We start from the raw sequence: 25,000 nt of genomic DNA, 5'->3' as shown, positions 1-25,000 counted from the left end.
TTTGGATCATATTTGGCTTTTGATGCTGTAATTCTATTGCCGCCGGGCCTCTCTTAGTCATGCATATTCATTTCTGGCTTTTCGGCTCAAACTCCCTATTTTCCCAAGTCCTTTGCCTTCTATATTTTTTCCATGCTCTAGCACACTTGGCTTTGGCCTTTCCACACTTCTGGGTAAACCATGGGCTCACTGGTCTTCCCGTTGTTTCTGTTGCCCCTTGGCACGAATTTCACCTCTGCCTCCCTGTACTTTGTGACCACGTGTTCCATCATTTCGTTTACTGTCTTTCCCTATAGTTCTCTTACCTACTGCACCTCATGCAGTAATTGCCTCATACATGCTTGGTTCCCTTTTCTAAAATTTGGCTTCTTCCATCCTTCTCTTGCTGTCTCACTCTTTATTGTTAATACTGCTATGTATTCGAAATTCAGGACAACGTGTATAGAATAAAGGGTGTCTATGGATTATGACTGATTACGATAGTGATCCTTCTAAAGTCTTTGTGGAATACAGGCTAGGAACCTGCCGCCTCATTCCTAATACCTACTTGAAATGATATATACGTACCTCCATTAGCACACTGGGCATTGTGCTGAGGCAGTAGAAGGGATCTCTGGTGGATGGATGTGGCAAACCTCCCTACTCTATTGTCCCCCAAAACAAAGAATGCAATCATTGTTAACTGAGGCACTCATGGAGCGTGGGGTTTAATCTGCAATGAAGCCCATAGGCTAATGCCTATGCACTACTACTTAAACGTATTTAAGCTAAATTAATCAGATTAGCATAGTAACTACACACCTCACATTCTACAGTAAGCTATAGGCACCACTGCAGCCCGCCACGAGTGCCCACGGGGTATGCAGTGCGCTTACTAGGTAGTCACACCATAGCCAGTGAGAGAAACAGGGCGACTTTCCCCATGACAATCCTTGCAGTGAAGTACCTATTCATTAACGCACACACACGACGCGAATTAAGATACATTTCACCGCTATCAAGGAACTCTCACTACTGTACGAGGCAGTAAAGTGACTCACGCGGATCTCAGGTGACTACAGAGCTTAAGTCTTAAAAATCAAGAGTGTATAATAAATGTGGCACTCCCTTAGGCATTGTCTCCCCCACCCTACTCCCCCAACTGGGGAGGGTTTGTAATTATCTAGAAAATTCGAACGAGATTTTCCACACTATGTGATCGCTAGTGCCAAGGGGCGTTTCCTGTGTTATTTCCCCATATGTCTGAACTGTTGAAGGTGAATAAGAGGTCCAACCTTGCTGGTTCATTGTCTCCTCTTTCTCTGGTTGTGTCAATAACATGTTGGTACATGAAGCTGTCCAGCACCGCATCCAACTTCTTGTTTTTCCACGTCTCCCGTTCCCCATATGGCTTCAGATTTTCCCAGTCTATCTCCTTGTGGTTGAAATCCCCCATGAGTAACTTTGTCCTGTTTATGTGAGCCCTTCTTGCCACCTCGGCTATTGTGGCCACCATTATTCTGTTACTCTCATCGCAGTCTTGTCTTGGACTCCTGACGTTCGGTGCTGGGTTGTACATCACTACTATCATCACTTTTGGACCCCAAGTTAGAAGTGTTCCTATGTAGTTATCCGCTTCATCTCTGACTAGTCCTTCCATCGCCTTAAAACTCCATTGGTTTTTAATGAGCAGTGCAGCTCCTCATCCCCCTCTGTTGCCCCATTTTTCCTAAAAATCTGATATCCAGACAGGAAGCTCGCATCTGTTATCACCCCCGCGAGCTACGTCTCTGTGAGTGCTATGATGTCCTGGGATACCTCAGTGATTCTTTCCTGCCACTTATTCCGTGTTGGTATACCATACCTTCAGCTTTCTTTCCAGAACTCTATTCATGGGGATAGGAGGGGTTGGTGTGGAAGACAGGGATGGATATTATGGTAAGCTGGTTATAGTGTTTAGTTGGTGTGAGTTGGTAGGGGTTGAGGGGATGCTGTGGGCAGTTGTGTCTGTTATTCTCTCCAAGGCTGTGCTCCCCTGTCTGTCGGTACCTGCTCTGTCTCCCTCTCCTCCCTCTGACACCTTACTCTCTCAGTTGTTCCTGTTCTTTTTGTGTTCTGTCGTGGTTGAGGTACACGTGCTGGTATTTTGGGTAATCCTGTCACCGTGGTTTCCTCTGCAGGTTCTTGTTTCGTACCGTTTCTGTCTTGAATGTCAATTTGATTGGGCAGCTCTTTTCCCTAGAGTACTGCCCAAGTTTTTGAAAATTTGTTGGTTCGTGTCCTCTCCTGTTACTGTGATGATGCTGTCAGTCTCTTTTACCTCCCTATCTTCTTTCGTCATAGGTCTTCCCGTCTGCCTCATGGAGCCCATGAATAATAAGCAACCTCTCCCTCTCTTCCCATTCGTTTCTGTCCATATCTCTGGGTCCAATTTAAGTATCTCCTTGGTTGTTTCCCTTGTCTCCCAGATGTCATGGTGTTCTGATATAATTTCCTCAAGGGGCTTCTTTACTCCTTCCCCTCCTTCAGTCACCTCACTGCTGATGTTCCTGCACCCACCACCTTGCTCCTATCAATCCTCACCCCTATATTCCACTTCAACACTTCCATTTCATCTGCCAGGCTCTGCACTTTTACCTCAGCAACAACAGATCATAACTTTCACTTTTTGATCTCTAAATATCTTCTCCATTGAGTTGCTAAATTCGCTTAGTTTTTTTTTTCCCCATTCTCGTTCCATTGTGCTCTTGATCCTTTTTACCTATTTTTCGTATCATCCCAGTCATCCCCAGTACCCTTGCCATGTGTGTGTATGTGTGTGTGTGTGTGTACTCACCTAGTTGAGGTTGCGGGGGTCGAGTCCGAGCTCCTGGCCCCGCCTCTTCACTGATCGCTACTAGGTCACTCTCCCTGAGCCGTGAGCTTTATCATACCTCTGCTTAAAGCTATGTATGGATCCTGCCTCCACTACATCGCTTCCCAAACTATTCCACTTACTGACTACTCTGTGGCTGAAGAAATACTTCCTAACATCCCTGTGATTCATCTGTGTCTTCAGCTTCCAACTGTGTCCCCTTGTTACTGTGTCCAATCTCTGGAACATCCTGTCTTTGTCCACCTTGTCAATTCCTCTCAGTATTTTGTATGTCGTTATCATGTCCCCCCTATCTCTCCTGTCCTCCAGTGTCGTCAGGTTGATTTCCCTTAACCTCTCCTCGTAGGACATACCTCTTAGCTCTGGGACTAGTCTTGTTGCAAACCTTTGCACTTTCTCTAGTTTCTTCACGTGCTTGGCTAGGTGTGGGTTCCAAACTGGTGCCGCATACTCCAATATGGGCCTAACGTACAGGGTCCTGAATGATTCCTTATTAAGATGTCGGAATGCTGTTCTGAGGTTTGCTAGGCGCCCATATGCTGCAGCAGTTATTTGGTTGATGTGCGCTTCAGGAGGTGTGCCTGGTGTTATACTCACCCCAAGATCTTTTTCCTTGAGTGAGGTTTGTAGTCTCTGACCCCCTAGACTGTACTCCGTCTGCGGCCTTCTTTGCCCTTCCCCAATCTTCATGACTTTGCACTTGGTGGGATTGAACTCCAGGAGCCAATTGCTGGACCAGGTCTGCAGCCTGTCCAGATCCCTTTGTAGTTCTGCCTGGTCTTCGATCGAGTGAATTCTTCTCATCAACTTCACGTCATCTGCAAACAGGGACACCTCAGAGTCTATTCCTTCCGTGTGTGTGTGTGTGTGTGCGTGCGTGCGTGCGTGTGTGTGTGTGTGTGTGTGTGTGTGTGTGTGTGTGTGTGTGTGTGTGTGTGTGTGTGTGTGTGTGTGTGTGTGTGTGTGTGTGTGTGTGTGTGTGTGTGTGTGTGTGTGCGTGCGTGCGTGTGCGCGCGCGTTCGTGTCTGCGTGCGTGCGTATGCTTGTGTGTGCGCTTGTATGATTGTGAGCGTGTGTGCACACGTTTATGCACTTGTGTGCCTGTATGCAAGTGTATGCGTGCGCGTGTATGTGTGCGTGCGTGTACGTGTATGCTTGTGTGCGTGCGTGTGTGCTTGTGTTTGTGTGTGCCTGGTTAAAAGAATCCTAACCTGATCTAAAACTCTGAAGCCTGTATAAATTCTGCCCTTTCATATTGTCTCTCACAATAGTGTCAGCGTCCGATTTGTATTGACGAAATATTAAATTATATGAACTGACGTGACCTTGAGTTGATTTTGTGCACAAGTTGGGTGTATTATGTGGTTGTTAGGACACTGTAATGTCACTGGCTAGGTAATACGTAACGTGTTTACCTCAGCCTATTAGTCGCGCCCCCATAAATTCCTCTTATTTTTAATTACACAAGTAACATTGTGCTCGTTGTGTCATGTCTTCTTGAAGTATTGGAAGATATAAGGCGACGATAAATGACAAAAAAATTAGACATGTAAATGAGGATTTGTCATCATTATAATGGTTTATTTTTAACCATAATTTGTAAAGGGGGGGGGGACTGGTAAGCCAGCGGAAGGGCTCGATCAAATGACCAAAATCTCCAGCTGCGGGTCATCATATGACTAACATCCACGTCAGAAAACACTTGTCTTGTTTCCTGACAAACCTTACCTAACCTAACCTATGATTCAAGTGTTTATGATGACTGTAGCACACACAATGCTTTCCCATGCAACCCATTCCAGTCATCTACACCATCCTCGTGCAGTTGCATTTTTCGCTGGAAAAACTGCACATCATTTTTCGTTAAGTATAAATTGCAGCTTCGTATGGTGTTTGCTTTTTTAAAAAAATCTTCACCATTCAGTTTTTTTCAAATCCTGATGTAAACGTATAATTTGAGTATAATTTCTCGTCTCCTCCTGTTTAGGTCATACACTGCATCATTAATCTCATTATTATATATATTTCTTAACACAGACATGTCATTTCTTGCACATCCTTCACCATCATTTATTTTATAAACACACGTAAGGTCAGTCATATTACTACAGTCTGTATTTAAATATACGTCTCTAATATATTGTAAATAATTTCCTTAGCATTTATTTATTAATTTACATACTCATGTTTGTAGCTTTCCATAAACCTGAACAAGTATTCTGGCTCTTTATAATGAACTGCATATTAGTGTATTAGATAAGAATATTGCTTATTAAGCGCTGTTTCTCAGTGCATTACTGGAGGTGAAGTTTAGTGGGAGTCGATAACGTGTTCACTCACAGCCACTGTGAGCGTAGGAGGCAAAGACGCTGCTAGTGGGGAGGGTTGTATAAGGGGGCTGGTTGTGTGTGTGGGACTGGTAGTAGGGGGCTGGTTGTGCGGTGGGGCTCAGAGAAGGGCTGGTTGTTGAGTGGGACTGGTAGTAAGGGGGCTAGTTGAGCGGAGGGGCTGAGAGAAGGGCTCGCTGCGGGGTGGGAATGGTAGTAGGGGGGCTGGTTGTATGGAGGGGCTGAGAGAAGGGGTGGTGGTGGGGGAGACTGGTTGGGTGGAGGGGCTGACAGAGGGGCTGGTTGTGCGGCGGGACTGGTAGTAAGGGGGGCTGATTGTGGGGTGCATCTGGTGGTAGTGAGTTCGGTATTTGTGAAGGGCATATATGGGGGAGGGGCTGGTTGCTGTGCCGCTTACCACTAACGCAACAATAATTGGTCCACTTCCTTTCCCCTCCTCTTCCCTCCCTTACTGTCTCTCCCCTTTCTTTCCTTCCATCCTTCCTTCCGCCTTCCCTACTAGCCCTCTCACTACACCTTGTCCCAGGAGTGCTGCTTGCACAAGCGTTATATAAATTATTCTCGCCAACCCCTCCACTGGGACCTTACCTGCTTGCTGCACACTTTTAATTATTCCACAACTGTATCTAAAACCTTGTACTGGGAGGTGTGTTAAGCCCCCTACACCTGGCCGGGCAGGTGTGTTGTTAAACCTCCCACACCTGGTCAGGCAGGTGTGTTGTTAAACCTCCCACATCTGGCCGGGCAGGTGTGTTGGGGCTTACCATTCCACCGTCACTGATTTTAATTGAACTGATTTTGGCTCCTTTGTTTTCAAATTTCATTATTTAGTCATGTTAATTGCTTTATCATTTCTTTATCTGTTCTACTTTATGTCTTAAAATATCATTTTCTGCCGCAGCTCCGTCAATATTATCTTCGTCACATCTGTTTTTTTTATTCCCTTCACCTCATCAATACATTCCTCGTGCCATTCTTTTCTATCTGGTATGCTTACAATAAAAAAAACTCGGTAATAGATAAGCCGCTCCTAAAACCCACTATTCTAACTTGAGCAGCGAAGTCATAGCAGGACACGTCACTATACGCTTACGAGAACACTGCGCAGCTTTGTGGAAATGGCTTGTTTCATTAATTATTTAGAGTTAAGGAAGGCTGAGTGAAGTGCTAGCTGTGTGGAGAGCCCTTTTATTTACTTACTAATTTCTAGTGTCCCTGAGTATGTATTTGTGTGCGTGTGCGTGTGTGTGTGTGTGTGTGTGTGTGTGTGTGTGTGTGTGTGTGTGTGTGTGTGTGTGTGTGTGTGTGTGTGTGTGTGTGTGTGTGTGTGTGTGTATATATCTGTGTACTGTCGGTGTTTTTGTGTATTGTCGGATATTTGTGAATTGTCGGTGTATTTGTGTATTGTCGGTGTATTTGTGTATTGTCGGTGTATTTGTGTATTGCAGGTGTATTTATGTATTGTTCCCTCTGTGTGTAGCGTTCGTGTTTGTGTAGATTTCGTGTGTAATCCTTCTGTGTGTTCTTACTTTCACTTACCTACTTGTGGAGGCAGAAATCGAGTGCTTGCACTTAGGCTCCTTGCTCCATTCCTCAGTGTAAACGCTCCTCAACCCCATTAGCTTATATTAGTCATATATAATATTTGCTTGTGAATTCTCGATTATCTCCTCTCCTGCTGCCTGGGAGTAAGTCTCCGTACATTCTCGAGATTTAAAATTGTTTGAGGCTTGGTTTTCTGATGATACAATGGACTTGCTCTGTAGACTCTGTCCTGTACAGTCACAAAAGCATCATAGTCTCCCTACGATCCCCCTTGGGGAGAGGAACCTCTACCTTCGTCATCATCCTCTTGGACCAAGATGAGTTATTCAAATCGGGTCAAAATCAAACCTTCCAGTGGGGCGGTGAATGACTAGACAAAACTTGCTCTTGCAACTGCCGTTACGGGCGGCTTACATATCAAGATCAACACCATTCTGCCATTCAAAGAAGCCCTCGTTGTAGTGTGCGACGACAATGTCGAAGCAGAAAAGCTACTTACCTTATCTGCCATGACCACTCTCTCAGACCTAGGCTTTCAAGTCATGTCCTCTCCAGGCCTACGGGCCAAGAGGACTGTCTTCCTGAAACGACTCGACAAGTTGATTACCTCCCAACATCTAGATGACCTAAAGACCTCTATAAAATACCAAAATCCCTGGGCAACAGTTGAACACGTCTTCATGATTCCTACTGCCTCATCTATGTTGAAAATCACTTTCACGGATGTGACTATGGCTGCCCAAGCTCTGACTGAAGGTCTGGCCATATACTACTACTTTATTAACTTCAGCTAAACGATATCATCATATCACTCGATGTTGGAGTTGCTACTCATATCTACACTCCACAAAAGACTACCCATAAAAGATACAAAGTTCTGCACTACCTGTGGGTCTGAGGGCCACGACTTCAAGACCTGCACCACAACTACTTCACCAGTGTCTAAACAGCAAAAATGACCATCATACTCTTGCTGCAAGATGTCCCACTCGTCGTGAAATTATGAAGAAGACCCAGGAAGCAGAACAGAAGAAGTCACCTTCCAGGTCCCCTACTTATGCTGCCATCACCAAACTTCAGGCAGACACCACAAAACTTCTAAAAGCTACACAACTCTCTACCACCACCATCACTCCACTGGCTTGTGAACAAACGAAAATGCATTACTGTATGCTGTATGCACACATGCATAATATGGCGATACCGGACTCCTTTAACGCTGTTATTAACGAGCTCTTTGAAATGAACAACATGGCCAAGTTCATTTTCCCAGACTCTCCACCATCTGCCGACATCAAGTTCAACAAAGATTTAGTCAATGTCGCAACACCAGCACGCCACTCCCAAGCAGCGCCGCCACCACCACCACAATCAACTACTTGTGACGTCACTCCAACTCCTACCAATGAGATGCCACCATTGCCTTCACTCATCACAGGAACTAACCAATCAACACTCTCCATGCCACCAGAAGCATCTTCCGCCTCTTGAACTACTATGGACCATTCAGACACCTCAACCACCAGCCAAGAGGGCGAATTGAAAACCTCATGAACCATACCATCTTATGCCTCAAGAATGGACACAATTCCTTATGAAGACAGAGCTTCTTATCTCCATTGGATTGGATTTACCTTCTATACAACAGCACACAAAGATCAAGAAATGCACTTATCTACACTGCACGCGCACCTTGCGAACTGCACAGTCAAGTATACCTGGGACCCCACCGCCAATCCTTGCCCACTACCTAAACTACTAGACGCCATTCATCGTGCAGCAGGAGATGAGGTACGAAAACACAAGAAGATAAAACTCAACAACATCCCTGTGTTAAGATTCAACTCTCATAAATGGTTCCGGTATCGACAAGATGGAAGTCGTGAAACAACGTCACAACTCCAAGTAAATTCCTGACTCCAAACTGACCAATTGCCATGAAACAGCCTCTCTTCCCCCTCTACTCCTTCCTGCCGTCTGCCAGCCACCAATCACCATCAAGATCAAGAGACAGCTACCGAGCAAGATGCAGCCAGCTCTGCCTTGTGTTCTCGCTCATTCTACATCGTCGCCGAAATCTGTTTTACATCGCCTTGCGGCTGGATTTAACCTCGACTCTTTATCTTCATCTCAAGACATTCCTCTCACCGGCTATTCTTCGTCTGTCCCCACTTCCCCTTCTGATTCTGATTCTGATGATACACAGGAAGGGGAGGGGGAAGAGGATTGCGGTAATGCTGGTAGAGGGTTCTTGATCCAAGGAATTTGAAATTTCCTCCCCTCGAATTCTGTACGATTACCTCTCCAAGTTCTCTGTGATTCGTATGGGGCTCTGCACTTCCCCACGATACTACTACTACTACTACTACTAATAATAATAATAATAATAATAATAATCCATGATGGTGCTGTATATTTCAGTATTGTCCTCATTTAGGTGGTGTCTGTTTTTTGAAGAAATCCTAATTGAGGTTTCAACAGTGTTGTAAATATCTCGAAAGTTGTCATTTCAGGTACGCCTAACATGATACGTTAGGTTTTATTTCCTCTTCCTCTCTCACATGCAGCTGCTTTCGTCCCAGTTAATATAGTTCTACTGGTCATCTTTCTACTCCTATAATCATAATCTGGTACTGTACAAAGAAGGGCTCGAGTGTATTCTTCGCTCGAAAGAGGCATCATCAACGAAGAGTGTCATGTAGGAATCGAATTCATGAAAAAATTGTTGAATTAAATCAAGAAGAGCATGGGACTGAGAACTAGGCCTCGAGGAACTGCACTTAATGTCGGTAAACACATAAACTTATTTGTCCCATCTTCAGGCATATCATTTATATAAGCTTGGAACGTTATCAGAACATTTCGTAATCCTGGTAGCATTCCACTCACACTCTCCAGGTATAGTTATGCGGGTCTCTTCAAAGTTCCTGGCATTGTCTGAACTACATGATAGATTTTACTAATTACCCGTCTCGAGCACTGTTGGCTCTATCCTTCAAACTGTGTACGAATTCTGCTTACATGACTCCTTTATGGAGCTCATTCTTCTGAGTACCTTTTTTTTAACTCCATCTTCAGAACTTCCTTGTCCACGATTTCCACCTTTCAAAATCTGCATCTTTTTCCTCAGTTAAGTCCGTTGAGTATCTTGTATGTTGTTATCGTTTATCCCCTCATCTTTCTATCCTCTGATTTGTTACGAATCGCTGGATTTTGTTCAGTTTCTCGATCTGCTTGATCAGATGTAGCCTGAAGGCAGGTGTTACATATTTTATGATAGGCATGGGATATATCATAGAATCATAAATAATTCTTTGTTAAGGTTCCTGTATGTAATTCTTGATTTACTAGGCGCACATACACCATGGATGGACGCTATCTGGTTGAAGTGCATCACCGGCGATGTGCTGTATTTACCCCAAGATCCTTCTTGCTCATGATTCGCAGTCTGTATCTCCCCTTCACAGTGAATACCCTGCATCTGGTATTATTTCTGATTGAATGTATGAAAACCTGAGTTTAATACCTAATTCGACATACCAGAGCAGTTTCAGGCATTTTCCGATATGCTTCAACTTTTAGCTAAAATAAGCGTCAGGTGTATGGGAACACTGCACCATGAGAATCATAGTTACCACAACCAGATAAACTTGTGGTGCAAATAGCAAGTACATGATGAGTTGGTAGCAGGTTCATGATGAATTGATAACACGTACATGAGTTGGTAGCAGATACAAGAAGAAATGTAATTACAGGAAGTGCAAAGATCAGTTTAGGTTTGATCGTCCGTCCTCTACAGAAAGGGAAGCTACTCATACTTAAACAAATTAATAAATGGTTAAAATCATAACCAAATTTTTAAATGGGGGTGGACCGGTAAGCTCTAGCTGTGGGTCATCCTATGACTAAGACCTGCGGCAGGTAACAGTTGTCCTGTTTCCTGATAAACCTTACCTAACCTAAGCTACTTAGGCAGGTGAGCTGCAAAGTACAAGTCAGTAGGAAGGCTTGAACGGTGGTGGTGGTGGCGGTGGTTGGGGTGTTGGTTGTGGTAGTGGTCAAGTTGGTAGAGGTGGTGGTAGTAGTGATGTTGGTGGAAGTGGTGGTGGTCTTGGTTGCTGGCGGTGGTGGTGGTGTTGGTGGTGGTAGTGGTGGTGGTAGTGGTGGTCTTGGTGGTGGTTGTCTTGGTGGTGGTTGTCTTGGTGGTGGTGGTAGTGGTGGTGAAGGTGGTGGTGAGGGTGGTGGTGAGGGTGGTGGTGGTAGTGGTCTTGGTGGTGGTGGTGATGGTGTGAGGGTGGTGGTGGTGGTGATGGTGTTGCGTGGGAACTACCAGGTGTCGTGACTTGTGGCCGTGGATGACGAGGAGGTATTAAAGATTTGCATATTGAATATCCTTAGCGAGTCAACCTTGCCACCACCCTCTCACCCCATACCTCCCCTCTTCATCCACCCACCATCCATCAGCCCTCTTCAACCACCCATTACTCCTCTTCTCCCACCTCCAACCCCTCTTTTCTCATCAGTACCCCTCTTCCACCCCCTCCTCTCTTCTACCCACCACCCTTCTTTTTCCACCACTCTTCTCCGCACCGCCTATTTTCTCGTTTTGTTTACCTGGAGTTTACCTGGAGAGAGTTCCGGGGGTTAACGCCCCCGCGGCCCGGTCTGTGACCAGGCCTCCTGGTGGATCAGAGCCTGATCAACCAGGCTGTTACTGCTGGCTGCACGCAAACCAACGTACGAGCCACAGCCCGGCTGGTCAGGAACCGACTTTAGGTGCTTGTCCAGTGCCAGCTTGAAGACTGCCAGGGGTCTGTTGGTAATCGCCCTTATGTGTGCTGGGAGGCAGTTGAACAGTCTCGGGACCCTGACACTTATTGTATGGTCTCTTAACTGCTAGTGACACCCCTGCTTTTCATTGGGGGGATGTTGCATCGTCTGCCAAGTCTTTTGCTTTCGTAGTGAGTGATTTTCGTGTGCAAGTTCGGTACTAGTCCCTCTAGGATTTCCCAGGTGTATATAATCATGTATCTCTCCCGCCTGCGTTCCAGGGAATACAGGTTCAGGAACCTCAAGCGCTCCCAGTAATTGAGGTGTTTTATCTCCGTTATGCACGCCGTGAAGGTTCTCTGTACATTTTCTAGGTCAGCAATTTCACCTGCCTTGAAAGGTGCTGTTAGTGTGCAGCAATATTCCAGCCTAGATAGAACAAGTGACCTGAAGAGTGTCATCATGGGCTTGGCCTCCCTAGTTTTGAAGGTTCTCATTATCCATCCTGTCATTTTTCTAGCAGATGCGATTGATACGATGTTATGGTCCTTGAAAGTGAGAACCTCCGACATGATCACTCCCAGGTCTTTGACGTTGGTGTTTCACTCTATTTTGTGGCCAGAATTTGTTTTGTACTCTGATGAAGATTTAATTTCCTCGTGTTTACCATATCTGAGTAATTGAAATTTCTCATCGTTGAACTTCATATTGTTTTCTGCAGCCCACTGAAAGATTTGGTTGATGTCTGCCTGGAGCCTTGCAGTGTCTGCAATGGAAGACACTGTCATGCAGATTCGGGTGTCATCTGCAAAGGAAGACACGGTGCTGTGGCTGACATCCTTGTCTATGTCGGATATGAGGATGAGGAACAAGATGGGAGCGAGTACTGTGCCTTGTGGAACAGAGCCTTTCACCGTAGCTGCCTCGGACTTTACTCTGTTGACTACTACTCTCTGTGTTCTGTTAGTGAGGAAATTATAGATCCATCGACCGACTTTTCCTGTTATTCCTTTAGTACGCATTTTATGCGTTATTACGCCATGGTCACACTTGTCGAAGGTTTTTGCAAAGTCTGTATATATTACATCTGCATTCTTTTTGTCTTCTAGTGCATCTAGGACCTTGTCGTAGTGATCCAATAGTTGAGACAGACAGGAGCGACCTGTTCTAAATCCATGTTGCCCTGGGTTGTGTAACTGATGGGTTTGTAGATGGGTGGTGATCTTGCTTCTTAGGACCCTTTCAAAGATTTTTATGATATGGGATGTTAGTGCTATCGGTCTGTAGTTCTTTGCTGTTGCTTTACTGCCCCCTTTGTGGAGTGGGGCTATGTCTATTGTTTTTAGTAACTGTGGGACGACCCCAGTGTCCATGCTCCCTCTTCATAGGATGGTAAAGGCTCGTGATAGGGGCTTCTTGCAGTTCTTGATGAACACGGAGTTCCATGAGTCTGGCCCTGGGGCAGAGTGCATGGGCATGTCAATTTTCGCCTGTTCGAAGTCATTTGGCGTCAGGATAACATCGGATAGGCTTGTGTTAACCAAATTCTGTGGCTCTCCCATAAAAAATTCATTTTGATCTACGACTCTCAGTCTGGTTAGCGGCTTGCTAAAAACTGAGTCATATTGGGACTTGAGTAGCTCACTCATTTCCTTGCTGTCATCTGTGTAGGACCCATCTTGTTTAAGTAGGGGCCCAATACTGGACGTTGTTCTCGACTTTGATTTGGCATAGGAGAAGAAATACTTTGGGTTTCTTTCGATTTCATTTATGGCTTTTAGTTCTTCCCGCGATTCCTGACTCCTATAAGATTCCTTTAGCTTAAGTTCGATGCTTGCTATTTCTCTGACCAGTGTCTCCCTATGCATTTCAGATATATTGACCTCTTTTAGCCGCTTTGTTATTCTTTTCCGTCGCCTGTAAAGGGAGTGCTTGTCTCTTTCTATTTTACATCTACTCCTCCTTTTTCTTAGAGGAATAAGCCTTGTGCATACATCGAGTGCCACCAAGTTAATCTGTTCTAGACATAAGTTGGGGTCTGTGTTGCTTAGTATATCTTCCCAGCTTATATCGGTTAGGACTTGGTTTACTTGGTCCCACTTTATGTTTTTGTTATTGAAGTTGAATTTGGTGAATGCTCCCTCATGACTAATCTCATTATGTCGGTCTGGGGCTCCGCGCATACATGTCTGAACCTCAATTATGTTGTGATCTGAGTATATTGTTTTTGATATGGTGACATTTCTTATCAGATCATCATTGTTAGTGAAGATGAGGTCTAGTGTATTCTCCAGTCTAGTAGGCTCTATTATTTGCTGGGTTAAATTGAATTTTGTGCAGAGATTTAAAAGCTCGTGTGAGTGTGAGTTTTCATCAGAGCTGCCTCCTGGTGTTATTTCTGCAACAATATTATTTGCTATATTCCTCCATTTTGGGTGCCTTAAGTTGAAATCCCCCAGGAGCAAGATGTTGGGTGCAGGAGCTGGCAGATTTTCCAGACAGTGGCCAATTTTTAACAGCTGTTCCTGGAATTGCTGGGATGTTGCATCCGGAGGCTTGTAGACTACCACAATGACTAGGTTTTGGTTCTCGATCTTTACTGCTAAAACTTCCACTACATCATTTGAGGCATTAAGCAGTTCTGTGCAAACAAGTGACTCTGCAATGTACAGGCCAACCCCCCCCCCTTTTGGCTGTTCACTCTGTCACATCTGTATAGGTTGTAACCTGGGATCCATATTTCGTTGTCCAAGTGATCCTTTATGTGGGTCTCAGTGAAAGCCGCGAACATTGCCTTTGCCTCTGCAAGCAGTCCACGGATGAAAGGTATTTTGTTGTTTGTTGCTGGCTTTAGACCCTGTATATTTGCAAAGAAGAATGTCATCGGACTGGTGGTATTGTTGGTACTGGGTTTTTTTTTCCGGCATTAGTATCTGTATCTGTTGGTTTGGAGTGGAGGCCATCGACTGTGGTTCCACTTCAGGAATGACTGGATTTGGTGTACGATTTCTGCCATTTCCTGCCAGTTTTTTTTTCCTTCCTGGCACTAAAAAACCTCTCCCTCTTTGAGTGGCTGTGGCTACCCAGGTTTTCCCATGGCCTCAATGTTTTGTATCTTTTTGTCCCCTTTAGATGGTGTGCCTGGCAATTTAAGTTATAGCACAGTCTTTCCTGTACTGAAGAGGTACACATTTCAGGGTGAAAAAGCTTACAGGAAGGGAGTTTGCATTTTCCTGTTGTCATATGGACACGGCATTTTCTAGGGTGGTCATAGTTGCACGTCCCGTCTGTTTTTCCAGATTTCCCATGTCTGCAGATACCAAGTGCATAGTATGTGCACAGGCTTGGTTTCCGTTTGCCTTGGGTTTCTGTGACTGTATTCCCTGTTGGTGCATGTTTACCTGTCTTATTCCTATCCTCCCTAGCACCAACAATGGAGTTCCCACCAGTTGTTTTTGGTAATATAATTCATACAATTTTTGTAAAATTTATTGTTTGGTAATACAGTGAGTCTAATGTTTGCATTGTTGTATGGTATAAACATTATCACAAAGAATCACTGAACAGTATTGAGAAGCACTGAAAACCTCCTCCCAAGGGAGACTTAGGTCTCGAGATACTCCCCAGATAGGGAGCCAAGGCCGGGTCACCACTACTTGGAAAAAACCCGGGCCGGGAGAGTACCAGCGAATAAAAAAAAAAAGCTCTAGCTCCAGTTACTTAGATCAAGAGCTCTTTCACCAGCTTGAAGGCACCCCCCTTTGATGTAATTAAAATTATCTGTTAATTGAAAAGAAAATAATAAAACTTGATGAAAACCAGAGAAAGCAAGAAAAGATAATTAATAATTTAAGGAAAAGTATAGAAACTAATTAGGGCACTTTCAGGTTATTACAGGAGATTTAGAATGAATAGATGAAAGTGACTTAAGATTATTCTAATTTTAAATAACGAATTATTCGAAAGTCAGGAAACTCAGATGCAGTATATAAAGGAACACTGCAAAAATGAATGAACATCATATGAACAATGCTAACTAAAGCGTAGAACTTGAGAAAAGGTAGAAACGGCAAAAGAAATCACTACTAAGGTCAACATATCTTAAAATGTAAAGGATATAATAGTAAATAGTATACAGTATGTAGAGTGTTGAAATGAACAGTAGAAACCATGCAAATTGTATAAAAGAAGAAAAAGCCTCAAATGAATTTGACTTTTAACCCAAAAAGGCAAATGAGATTGAAAAATAAGAGCATGTGTGTTCTGAAGCTGTTGATCTATGTAAGCTTAGTTTAGTTACCCTCTTGATGAAGGTAAACACAACGAGGAGAGATGTCACATGTTGGGAGAATGCTGGATTATCTGTTGGTAGTTTTTAGAGAAATGGTCACTCATCTTCGGTGTTTAAATATAATAATTAAACACAAACATAGTCCGGCTCTAGTAGGTAGCCAAGTCATACACATTCACTACATGTGAATCATTTCCTCGCTGGCCTACTTCAACACGACATATAAGCAGGCAGTACATCAAAATATGCGGAAGATATGTGGTATACAGCCAGTAGCTTACATTGTATTTAATTATACGCACGACGATGTTGAAATGTTCTTGTGGTATAATGTAAATACCGTGGTAGTTGGTGAAATTTGTTTACCTGGTATCTGCGTGGCCATAACAAGGACGGTGTGGGTGTGCGGTATTTAGCACATGCAGCAAACACTAATGCTTAGCTGTGAGCCCGTAGTGATGGTCGCCTGGGGTTACAATATACATGTATATTCAGGTCACACTGCGCTGGAATATTTACCCGGAGTATCCCTGGAGAGGGTTTCGGGGGTCAACGCCCCCGCGGCCTGGTCTGTGATCAGGCCTCGCGGTGGATCAGAGCCTCATCAACCAGGCTGTTACTGATAGCCGCAGGCAAACCGACGTACGAACCACAGCCCGGTTAGTCAGGTACTGACGTTAGATGCCTATCCAGCCAGGGGCTTACCTGGAGTTTACCTGGAGAGAGTTCCGGGGGTCAACGCCCCCGCGGCCCGGTCTGTGACCAGGCCTCCTGGTGGATCAGAGCCTGATCAACCAGGCTGTTGCTGCTGGCTGCACGCAAACGAACGTAAGAGCCACAGCCCGGCTGGTCAGGAACCGACTTTAGGTGCTTGTCCAGTGCCAGCTTGAAGACTGCCAGGGGTCTGTTGGTAATCCCCCTTATGTATGCTGGGAGGCAGCTGAACAGTCTCGGGCCCCTGACACTTATTGTATGGTCTCTTAACGTGCTAGTGACACCCCTGCTTTTCATTGGGGGGATGTTGCATCGTCTGCCAAGTCTTTTGCTTTCGTAGTGAGTGATTTTCGTGTGCAAGTTCGGTACTAGTCCCTCTAGGATTTTCCAGGTGTATATAATCATGTATCTCTCCCGCCTGCGTTCCAGGGAATACAGGTTCAGGAACCTCAAGCGCTCCCAGTAATTGAGGTGTTTTATCTCCGTTATGCGTGCCGTGAAGGTTCTCTGTACATTTTCTAGGTCAGCAATTTCACCTGCCTTGAAAGGTGCTGTTAGTGTGCAGCAATATTCCAGCCTAGATAGAACAAGTGACCTGAAGAGTGTCATCATGGGCTTGGCATCCCTAGTTGGATGACAGCCAATAAACTTACGCTTAACACTGACAAAACCTACTATATTATGTTTGGTAGCAGAGCAGGAGATGCACAAATTAACATTAAGATCGACAACACTCTAATTACCAGACATAATGAGGGCAAATTCCTAGGCCTATACCTTGACAACAACCTGAATTTCAGCACCCATATCCAACACATAACCAAAAAAGTATCCAAAACGGTTGGGATCCTCTCCAAGATACGATACTACGTGCCGCAAAATGCCCTTCTCACACTATACCACTCACTTATTTATCCATACCTCACCTATGCTATTTGTGCTTGGGGATCAACTGCAGCAACACACCTAAAGCCAATAATAACCCAGCAAAAAGCTGCAGTAAGAATAATCACTAAATCCCATCCCTGGCAACACCCCCCCCCCCACTCTTCATAGATCTAAACTTACTCCCTGTTCAGTACATCCACACTTACTACTGTGCAATCTACATCTACAGGACCTTAAACTCCAATATCAACCTTGACCTAAAACGCTTTCTTGATAGTTGTGACAGAACCCACAGGCATAACACCAGACACAAACATCTCTACGACATTCCCCGTGTCCGACTAAACCTTTACAAAAATTCAATGTATGTCAAAGGCCCTAAAATCTGGAACACCCTACCTGAGAACTCTAGAACTGCAGACACATTCAAAGAAGAATGTCATCGGACTGGTGGTATTGTTGGTACTGGGGGGGGGGGATTTTTTTTCCGGCATTAGTATCTGTATCTGTTGGTTTGGAGTGGAGGCCATCGACTGTGGTTCCACTCCAGGAATGACTGGATTTGGTGTACGATTTCTGCCATTTCCTTCCAGTTTTTTTTCCTTCCTGGCACTAAAAAACCTCTCCCTCTTGAGTGGCTGTGGCTACCCAGGTTTTCCCATGGCCTGGATGTTTTGTATCTTTTTGTCCCCTTTAGATGGTGTGCCTGGCAATTTAAGTTATAGCACAGTCTTTCCTGTACTGAAGAGGGACACATTTCAGGGTGAAAAAGCTTACAGGAAGGGAGTTTGCATTTTCGTGTTGTCATATGGGCACGGCATTTTCTAGGGTGGTCATAGGTGCACGTCCCATCTGTTTTTCCAGATTTCCCATGCCTGCAGATACCAAGTGCATAGTATGTGCACAGGCTTTGTTTCCGTTTGCCTTGGGTTTCTGTGACTGTATTCCCTGTTGGTGCATGTTTGCCTTGGGTTTCTGTGACTGTTCACTGTTGGTGCATATTTTCCTGTCTTATTCCTATCCTCCCTAGCACCAACAAAGGAGCTCCCACCAGTTGTTTTTGGTAATATATCCTCACTATTGCTAGTGGAGTCCTCTTGTTTGCTATTTCCTGTGGTATTTCTAGTTTGCAATATTGGTTTTATCTTATCTTTGACTACACTTGATTCCCCACTACGGCTCCTGCCTCCCATGAGGTCATTTATATGCATTCCATCCTGCGTCTATTGGTAATCCCCATTATGTATGATGGGAGGCAATTGAACAGTCGTGGGGCCCCTGACACTTATTGTGTTGTCTCGTAACGTAATCGTGGCGCCTCTGCCTTTCATTGGCGGGGGGGGGGGAGGGATGTTACACCGCCTGCTGAGTCTTGCTTTCGTATTTTCTTGAGCAAATTTGGTACTAATCCTTCGAGGATAGATTAGATTACTACTAACAAAATTTCCATTTAAACATATGTAAAAACTAAACTAACAATGAAGACTTTAAAACCTGTGAGACTTGCAAATTTAGGGTAATAAAGTAGGTAGCAATGATAGATGATCCAATACCAAGTATGTAGTAGCATGAGATGATCCAATACCAAGTATGTAGTAGCATGAGATGATCCAATACCAAGTATGTAGTAGCATGAGATGATCCAATACCAAGTATGTAGTAGCATGTGCTAGATGATCTGAAGCAGAAATTAACCCTACTTATATATATCCCAACAGCGTAATAAAGCCTAAAATGTATGTTGTATGTTTCAATAATGCATAAATGCCTGAATTAGACACTATGTCTTAAAAGCGTATTATTATTATTATAATCATGGGGGGGGGGGCGCTAAACCCATAGGATTATACAGTGCATGGGGGGGGGGGATGAAAGACATTGAGAATCAATTCAGGGAACTGGAGCACAGATACTTAAAAGCGTAAAAATTTAATTATACGCTATATCCTAAAAGTGGACTCACATCTGAATTATACACATATGTTATAATAAGTGATCTCTACCACAATGCTGACTGCCTTATCATTCTGGCGCAATAAAATTTAATAGTTTACGACTGCTTCTCGGCCGAGTTTGTCCATTAATTATTAATTGAATTGTAAAATATTAAGTTGATTTTGTAGTTGACAGACTATTTTGTTGCGCAAATGGAAATAAATGTAAGGAAACCTAACGAAGCCCAACTATCCTAAACTAAAATAATAATAATTTATTATAATTATTATTATTATTATTATTATTATTATTATTATTATTATTATTATTATTATTATTATTATCTCGTTCAGTATTCTTCCTATTATTATTATTATTATTATTGCTGCTGCTTAGGTTACCACTTCTCGACGGTACTCGTGGTTTAGTTAACATTTTACAGTGCTTTGAACCTATGTACACCACAGGATAATGAAGTATTTCATGTGTGAATAGAGCATAAATTTTGGTGGCACAGTAGTACGTGTGAACCAGTCAACGCTAAGTACAGAGTGGTGTCACGGGACAGCCCAGTGCAAACGATGCCTCGCTTCACCTTAGGTTAGGTAAGGTTTGTTAGGAAACAGGACAAGTGTTTCCTGAGGCGGGTCTTAGTCATATGATGACCCGCAGCTGGAGCTTTTGATCATCTGACCGAAGCCTTCCGCTGGCTTACCAGTCTACCCCTTTTAAAATTATGGTTATGATTATATTCATTAGATTATTAACTTACCCTTACCTCCGCGATCGGTAAGCCAGCGAAAGGCCTCAGTCAGATGACCAAAAGCTCCAGCTGCGGGTCATCATATGACTAAGACCCACGTCAGGAACATTTGTTAACTAATGCCTGAGTTCGTCGAGCAGCAATAATAATAATAATAAATAATAAAAATAGGAACAACGATCGATAATAATAATAATAATAATAATAATAATAATAATAATAATAATAATAATAATAATATAATAAATATAATAAATTATTCTTATTAATATATGGAACGCTGCGTGCAATTAGGTGTAGTAAACCCGGTACCTGACTTAAGCAAGTAGGTCAGTGGAGCAAGAATCTCTCGATCACTCCTTTATTACTAAGGCAGTTAATCGTATAAAATTATAAAGAATAAAAGTTTGTGTGTGTACATATGCTGGCTGTTCACAACGAGGCTATCTGCAGAGGATTGTCTATTATCCCTGTGAAAACTGTCCACCATTATCTGGATTATTTATAAACGGTTGAGTCAAGGATAGTAAGGAAAAAAGGTTGTCCCCAGCCCTTCAACCACCACCGGCATGGATCAGTCACTGAACCACAAGTACTGTATTCGAAAAAAGGACATGGATATTTGATAGAAAATAGAAATGGATGGATAGCATGCGGTACAAGTCCCTCTGCTTAGTTTCAGTATGATAATATGCTTGTTTTCAGGAATGGTCGTATGGTCTTCGATTGAAAGGTCATTAGATTATGAAAATAGAAAAAATATATTAACATCTTGACTGAAGAATAAAAAACAAAGATTATTTTTGAAGTGGTTTTTGTGCCATCCGGATAATACGAAAACAAACTTATTTAAGTATGTAACTTCATTGCAGAGAAATTTAAGTCTCTTCACATTAACTTTCTCCTCTTGATTAACGAACGCACTTTTTTATTTATGCTGTTATAGCAATAAAAAAAAGCGACTAGAAAGGTAGGTGCAACGTAGAACGCTTATAAATCGTCTTCGTTAATAGGCTAATGTTCACGGGGAAGACACATGAATAAGAGGTAGAAGACTGTAAATCAATAATGCCTTCCACACGGTGGCACGAAGAATAATTACCCTGAAATGACTCTCAGTTCCCCATTGTTGACCATGTTGATGGCCTTGGCGGCCATGTTTGCTTTACTCCTGAGGGGATCATGACTGTAACCTTCCGCTCATCCTGCCTCGCATTCAGTTTTTGAATATTTGAAATATTCAGATGCTATAATACCCCTTTAAATATGAACAGATTGTGAGATGTTGGTATCGACAGCACCATGCTGGAGAGCGAGTGGTTTGAAGACAAGCATTACTTAATGTGTTACATCCAATTCTTTCTCAAGACATGACTATTCTTAACAGGTAAACGACCACATCCATCTCTCCCACAAGACCTTAAGCTACTCCAGGTATCACATGATATTCATGGGAGAGACTTAGCCCTCGTGTGTTTTGTGAGGCGGTTATCCCTTTTGTTGAGAGTGGATTGCGCGCGCAGTTTATGCTCGCCATCTTAGGAAGTAATATTTTGTTAATGCTATATTGGTTTAATGTTTTATACTAATTCATGATTACACTGCTTCCATCATCGAATATATGTTCTACGTCGTTGGTTATAGACCAGTTCGTGAAGACTAGACTTAAAAGATGCGTTTATTTTCTACCGAAATCCCAGGGGATTTATTTTTGCTGTCATTATTACTATAACTAGTGTTAGTCATTACATCTTAAATATCACTCTTGAAATACAATACCGTCTTCATTTCTTTTTTCATTTTCATACTTGTTTCTTTCTTCAACAGGAGCTGTGCCCAACAACAGGAAATCTATGTGTGCCCACGTCGTGTCGAGGAGTGACCCTAATGGATTTGGAAAATGAGCGGTGCAAGGAGGGGCAGGTGTACTGTGGTCATCCCACCAATGCCTGTATTAATCCTTGCCCCTCCGCCAGCAAGCTGGATAACCCAGCCTCTCCCACCCAGCATCAGCTCTGTGAACCCGACCTCATTTTCTGCAATAGGTGAAAGACCAGTTTTTTTAGGCTCTGCATGTCGGCCTTTTAGAAACAACTTGCAGATTTGGCTTATTCTGTAAGGATCATTTTACCAAACAAGCCTAGCATATAGCGTGACCTATCTCGACTTAGCGTGACCAATTTTGACCTAGCGTGACCTATCCACGTCGAGCGTAGTCTGTCTTCAACTAGCGTAAAATAGCGTGATACAGTCAGGGCTTGTTTGGCAACATGACGTCAAAGCATTTATCCTACTACCACAAAAAATCACCATGCCACCAAACTGCTTTGGATTATTATTACATTAGTAGTTGGGGGTCTGCCCATTCACTTGTTTCTCTTGTAGAGATGAACTTTAGTTAGTTATTTTGTTTCTTCTAGCATTGTAGCCTGCACATGAGTCACTAAAGGCACTTCAACTCTACACTACGTGACTTAATTTCTAAACTTAGGAAATTTAGTAAACTCTCAGTATATATACACCAAGAGATATACACTCTCAGGTGTTTATACGTTGAGAGATACTTGTGGATAAATACCCTTCTATTTTCATACACTGAGAGAAAGGCACCTTATGAATTAAAATTCATGATTAAAATTATGGCTTTAAATTTTTTCATGTTATATTTTCTCGTTCTCTAATATACCTTTCTCGATTATGTACATTAGGACTGGGATGTGTGCGAAAGCGAGCGATTGCGAGAATGACCAAGGGGCTGATGTCAGTTGTAAGATGGGCTACAGCTTCTGTCCAGAACTGGGTGGTTGCGTGATGGACGGCTGCCCAAGTAAACGCACAGGCTCTTCCGTCAAGGCCTGTCCTCCTGGCACTGTGAGTCTTGCTTAAATTACTCTCACTGCTAGTTAGGTACTGTAGATAAACGGCTTTGTATGAAATAACGCTAACTGCGTAGTGTTCAGCAGTGTGTTCCTCGGCTGAAGGACAGTCTAAGAGACCTCTCCTTCGATATTTGTCCCGTGCTTGTAGAACTCTAAGGGATTTTTGTAAATAGCCCAGCAAGTGTGTAAGACAGCAAGACCCGCATAATTATGCAGTGTATTGTCCATCTCTGTGTATACAACACTCACTCCAATCTGTGATGTACAACACTCACCCCAGAAATGTTTCACTCCTCCCAGTGATGTACAACGCCCACCCAAATTGTGAATCACCCATCTCTGTAATATACAACACCCACATCAGCAGTGTTACACCCGACCGTGTGATGCACAACACTCGACAAACCACTGTATCACCCGTCTATATCATACACAACACTCATTCACCCACTATATCGCCCCTATTCGTCTTAAACAACACTCGACCACCCACTGTATCATCTGTGTCATATGTAACACCCAACCACTGTATCCCCCGTTCCTGTCATACACAACACTTGACCAACCACTGTATCATCCGTCCCTGTCATACATAACACCCAACCACTGTATCATCCGTCCCTGTCACACACAACACTCACCCAACCACTGTATCATCCGTCCCTGTCATACATAACGACCAACCACTGTATCACCCGTCCCTGTCATACATAACACTCGACCACCCACTGTATCACCCGTCCCTGTCATACATAACACTCGGCCAACCACTGTATCACCCGTCCCTGTCATGCATAACACTCGACCAACCACTGTATCACCCGTCCCTGTCATGCATAACACTCGACCAACCACTGTATCACCCGTCCCTGTCATGCATAACACTCGACCAACCACTGTATCACCCGTCCCTGTCATGCATAACACTCGACCAACCACTGTATCACCCGTCCCTGTCATGCATAACACTCGACCAACCACTGTATCACCCGTCCCTGTCATGCATAACACTCGACCAACCACTGTATCACCCGTCCCTGTCATGCATAACACTCGACCAACCACTGTATCACCCGTCCCTGTCATGCATAACACTCGACCAACCATTGTATCCCCCGTCCCTGTCATACATAACACCACTCGACCAACCACTGTATCACCCGTCCCTGTCATGCATAACACTCGACCAACCACTGTATCACCCGTCCCTGTCATACATAACACTCGACCAACCACTGTATCACCCGTCCCTGTCATGCATAACACTCAACCAACCACTGTATCACCCGTCCCTGTCATGCATAACACTCGACCAACCACTGTATCACCCGTCCCTGTCATACATAACACTCGACCAACCACTGTATCATCCATCTTTGTGATTCACTACAGTGTTAATAAAAAAGCAGTGTTACATTTCGTATTCAGTGTTGTGTTCTAAGGACCGCAAAAGTATTCATATATATATATATATATATATATATATATATATATATATATATATATATAAATATATATATATATATATATATATATATATATGATTGGTGGAATGATGAAGTAAAGGGTGTGATAAAAGAGAAAAAGGTAGCTTACGAGAGGTTTTTACAAAGCAGAAGTGTTATAAGAAGAGCAGAGTATATGGAGAGTAAAAGAAAGGTGAAGAGAGTGGTGAGAGAGTGCAAAAGGAGAGCAGATGAAAGAGTGGGAGAGGCACTGTCAAGAAATTTTAATGAAAATAAGAAAAAATTTTGGAGGGAGTTAAACAAGTTAAGAAACTAGGGAAAGTATGGATTTGTATAAAAACAGAGTAGGGGAGTTAGTAGATGGGGAGAGGGAGGTATTAGGTAGATGGCCTTTTAAATGTTAAGGAAGAAAGGGAGGCGTAATTTCCCTGTACCATTTTTTAGGATGCAGAATGTAAGTGTGGTGGATAAGGCATTACTAAAGCAGCTGGACTGATGGGATCAACAGAAATGTTAAAAGCACTTTTGTTTAATAAATGTATGAAGA

General features: G+C 43.4%; 1 protein-coding gene across 2 annotated transcripts in view; it reads left to right on the top strand.

Moving 5' to 3' along the window:
* The window catches only part of LOC128685978 (uncharacterized), a 379,974-nt gene that overhangs the window by 20,294 nt on the left and 334,680 nt on the right, over window positions 1-25,000 (top strand). For both annotated transcript variants that reach the window (XM_070083171.1, XM_070083170.1), the window contains exons 3-4: window positions 21,936-22,153; window positions 22,817-22,979. In XM_070083171.1, coding sequence (XP_069939272.1) covers window positions 21,936-22,153; window positions 22,817-22,979 — 381 coding nt within the window. The remainder of the gene's footprint in view (window positions 1-21,935; window positions 22,154-22,816; window positions 22,980-25,000) is intronic.

This window comes from Cherax quadricarinatus, chromosome 9 (assembly GCF_038502225.1).
Source record: "Cherax quadricarinatus isolate ZL_2023a chromosome 9, ASM3850222v1, whole genome shotgun sequence".
NCBI classification, from domain to species: domain Eukaryota; kingdom Metazoa; phylum Arthropoda; class Malacostraca; order Decapoda; family Parastacidae; genus Cherax; species Cherax quadricarinatus.
Note: the sequence above shows the minus strand (reverse complement) of the source record. Positions and strands in the feature narration are given on the sequence as shown.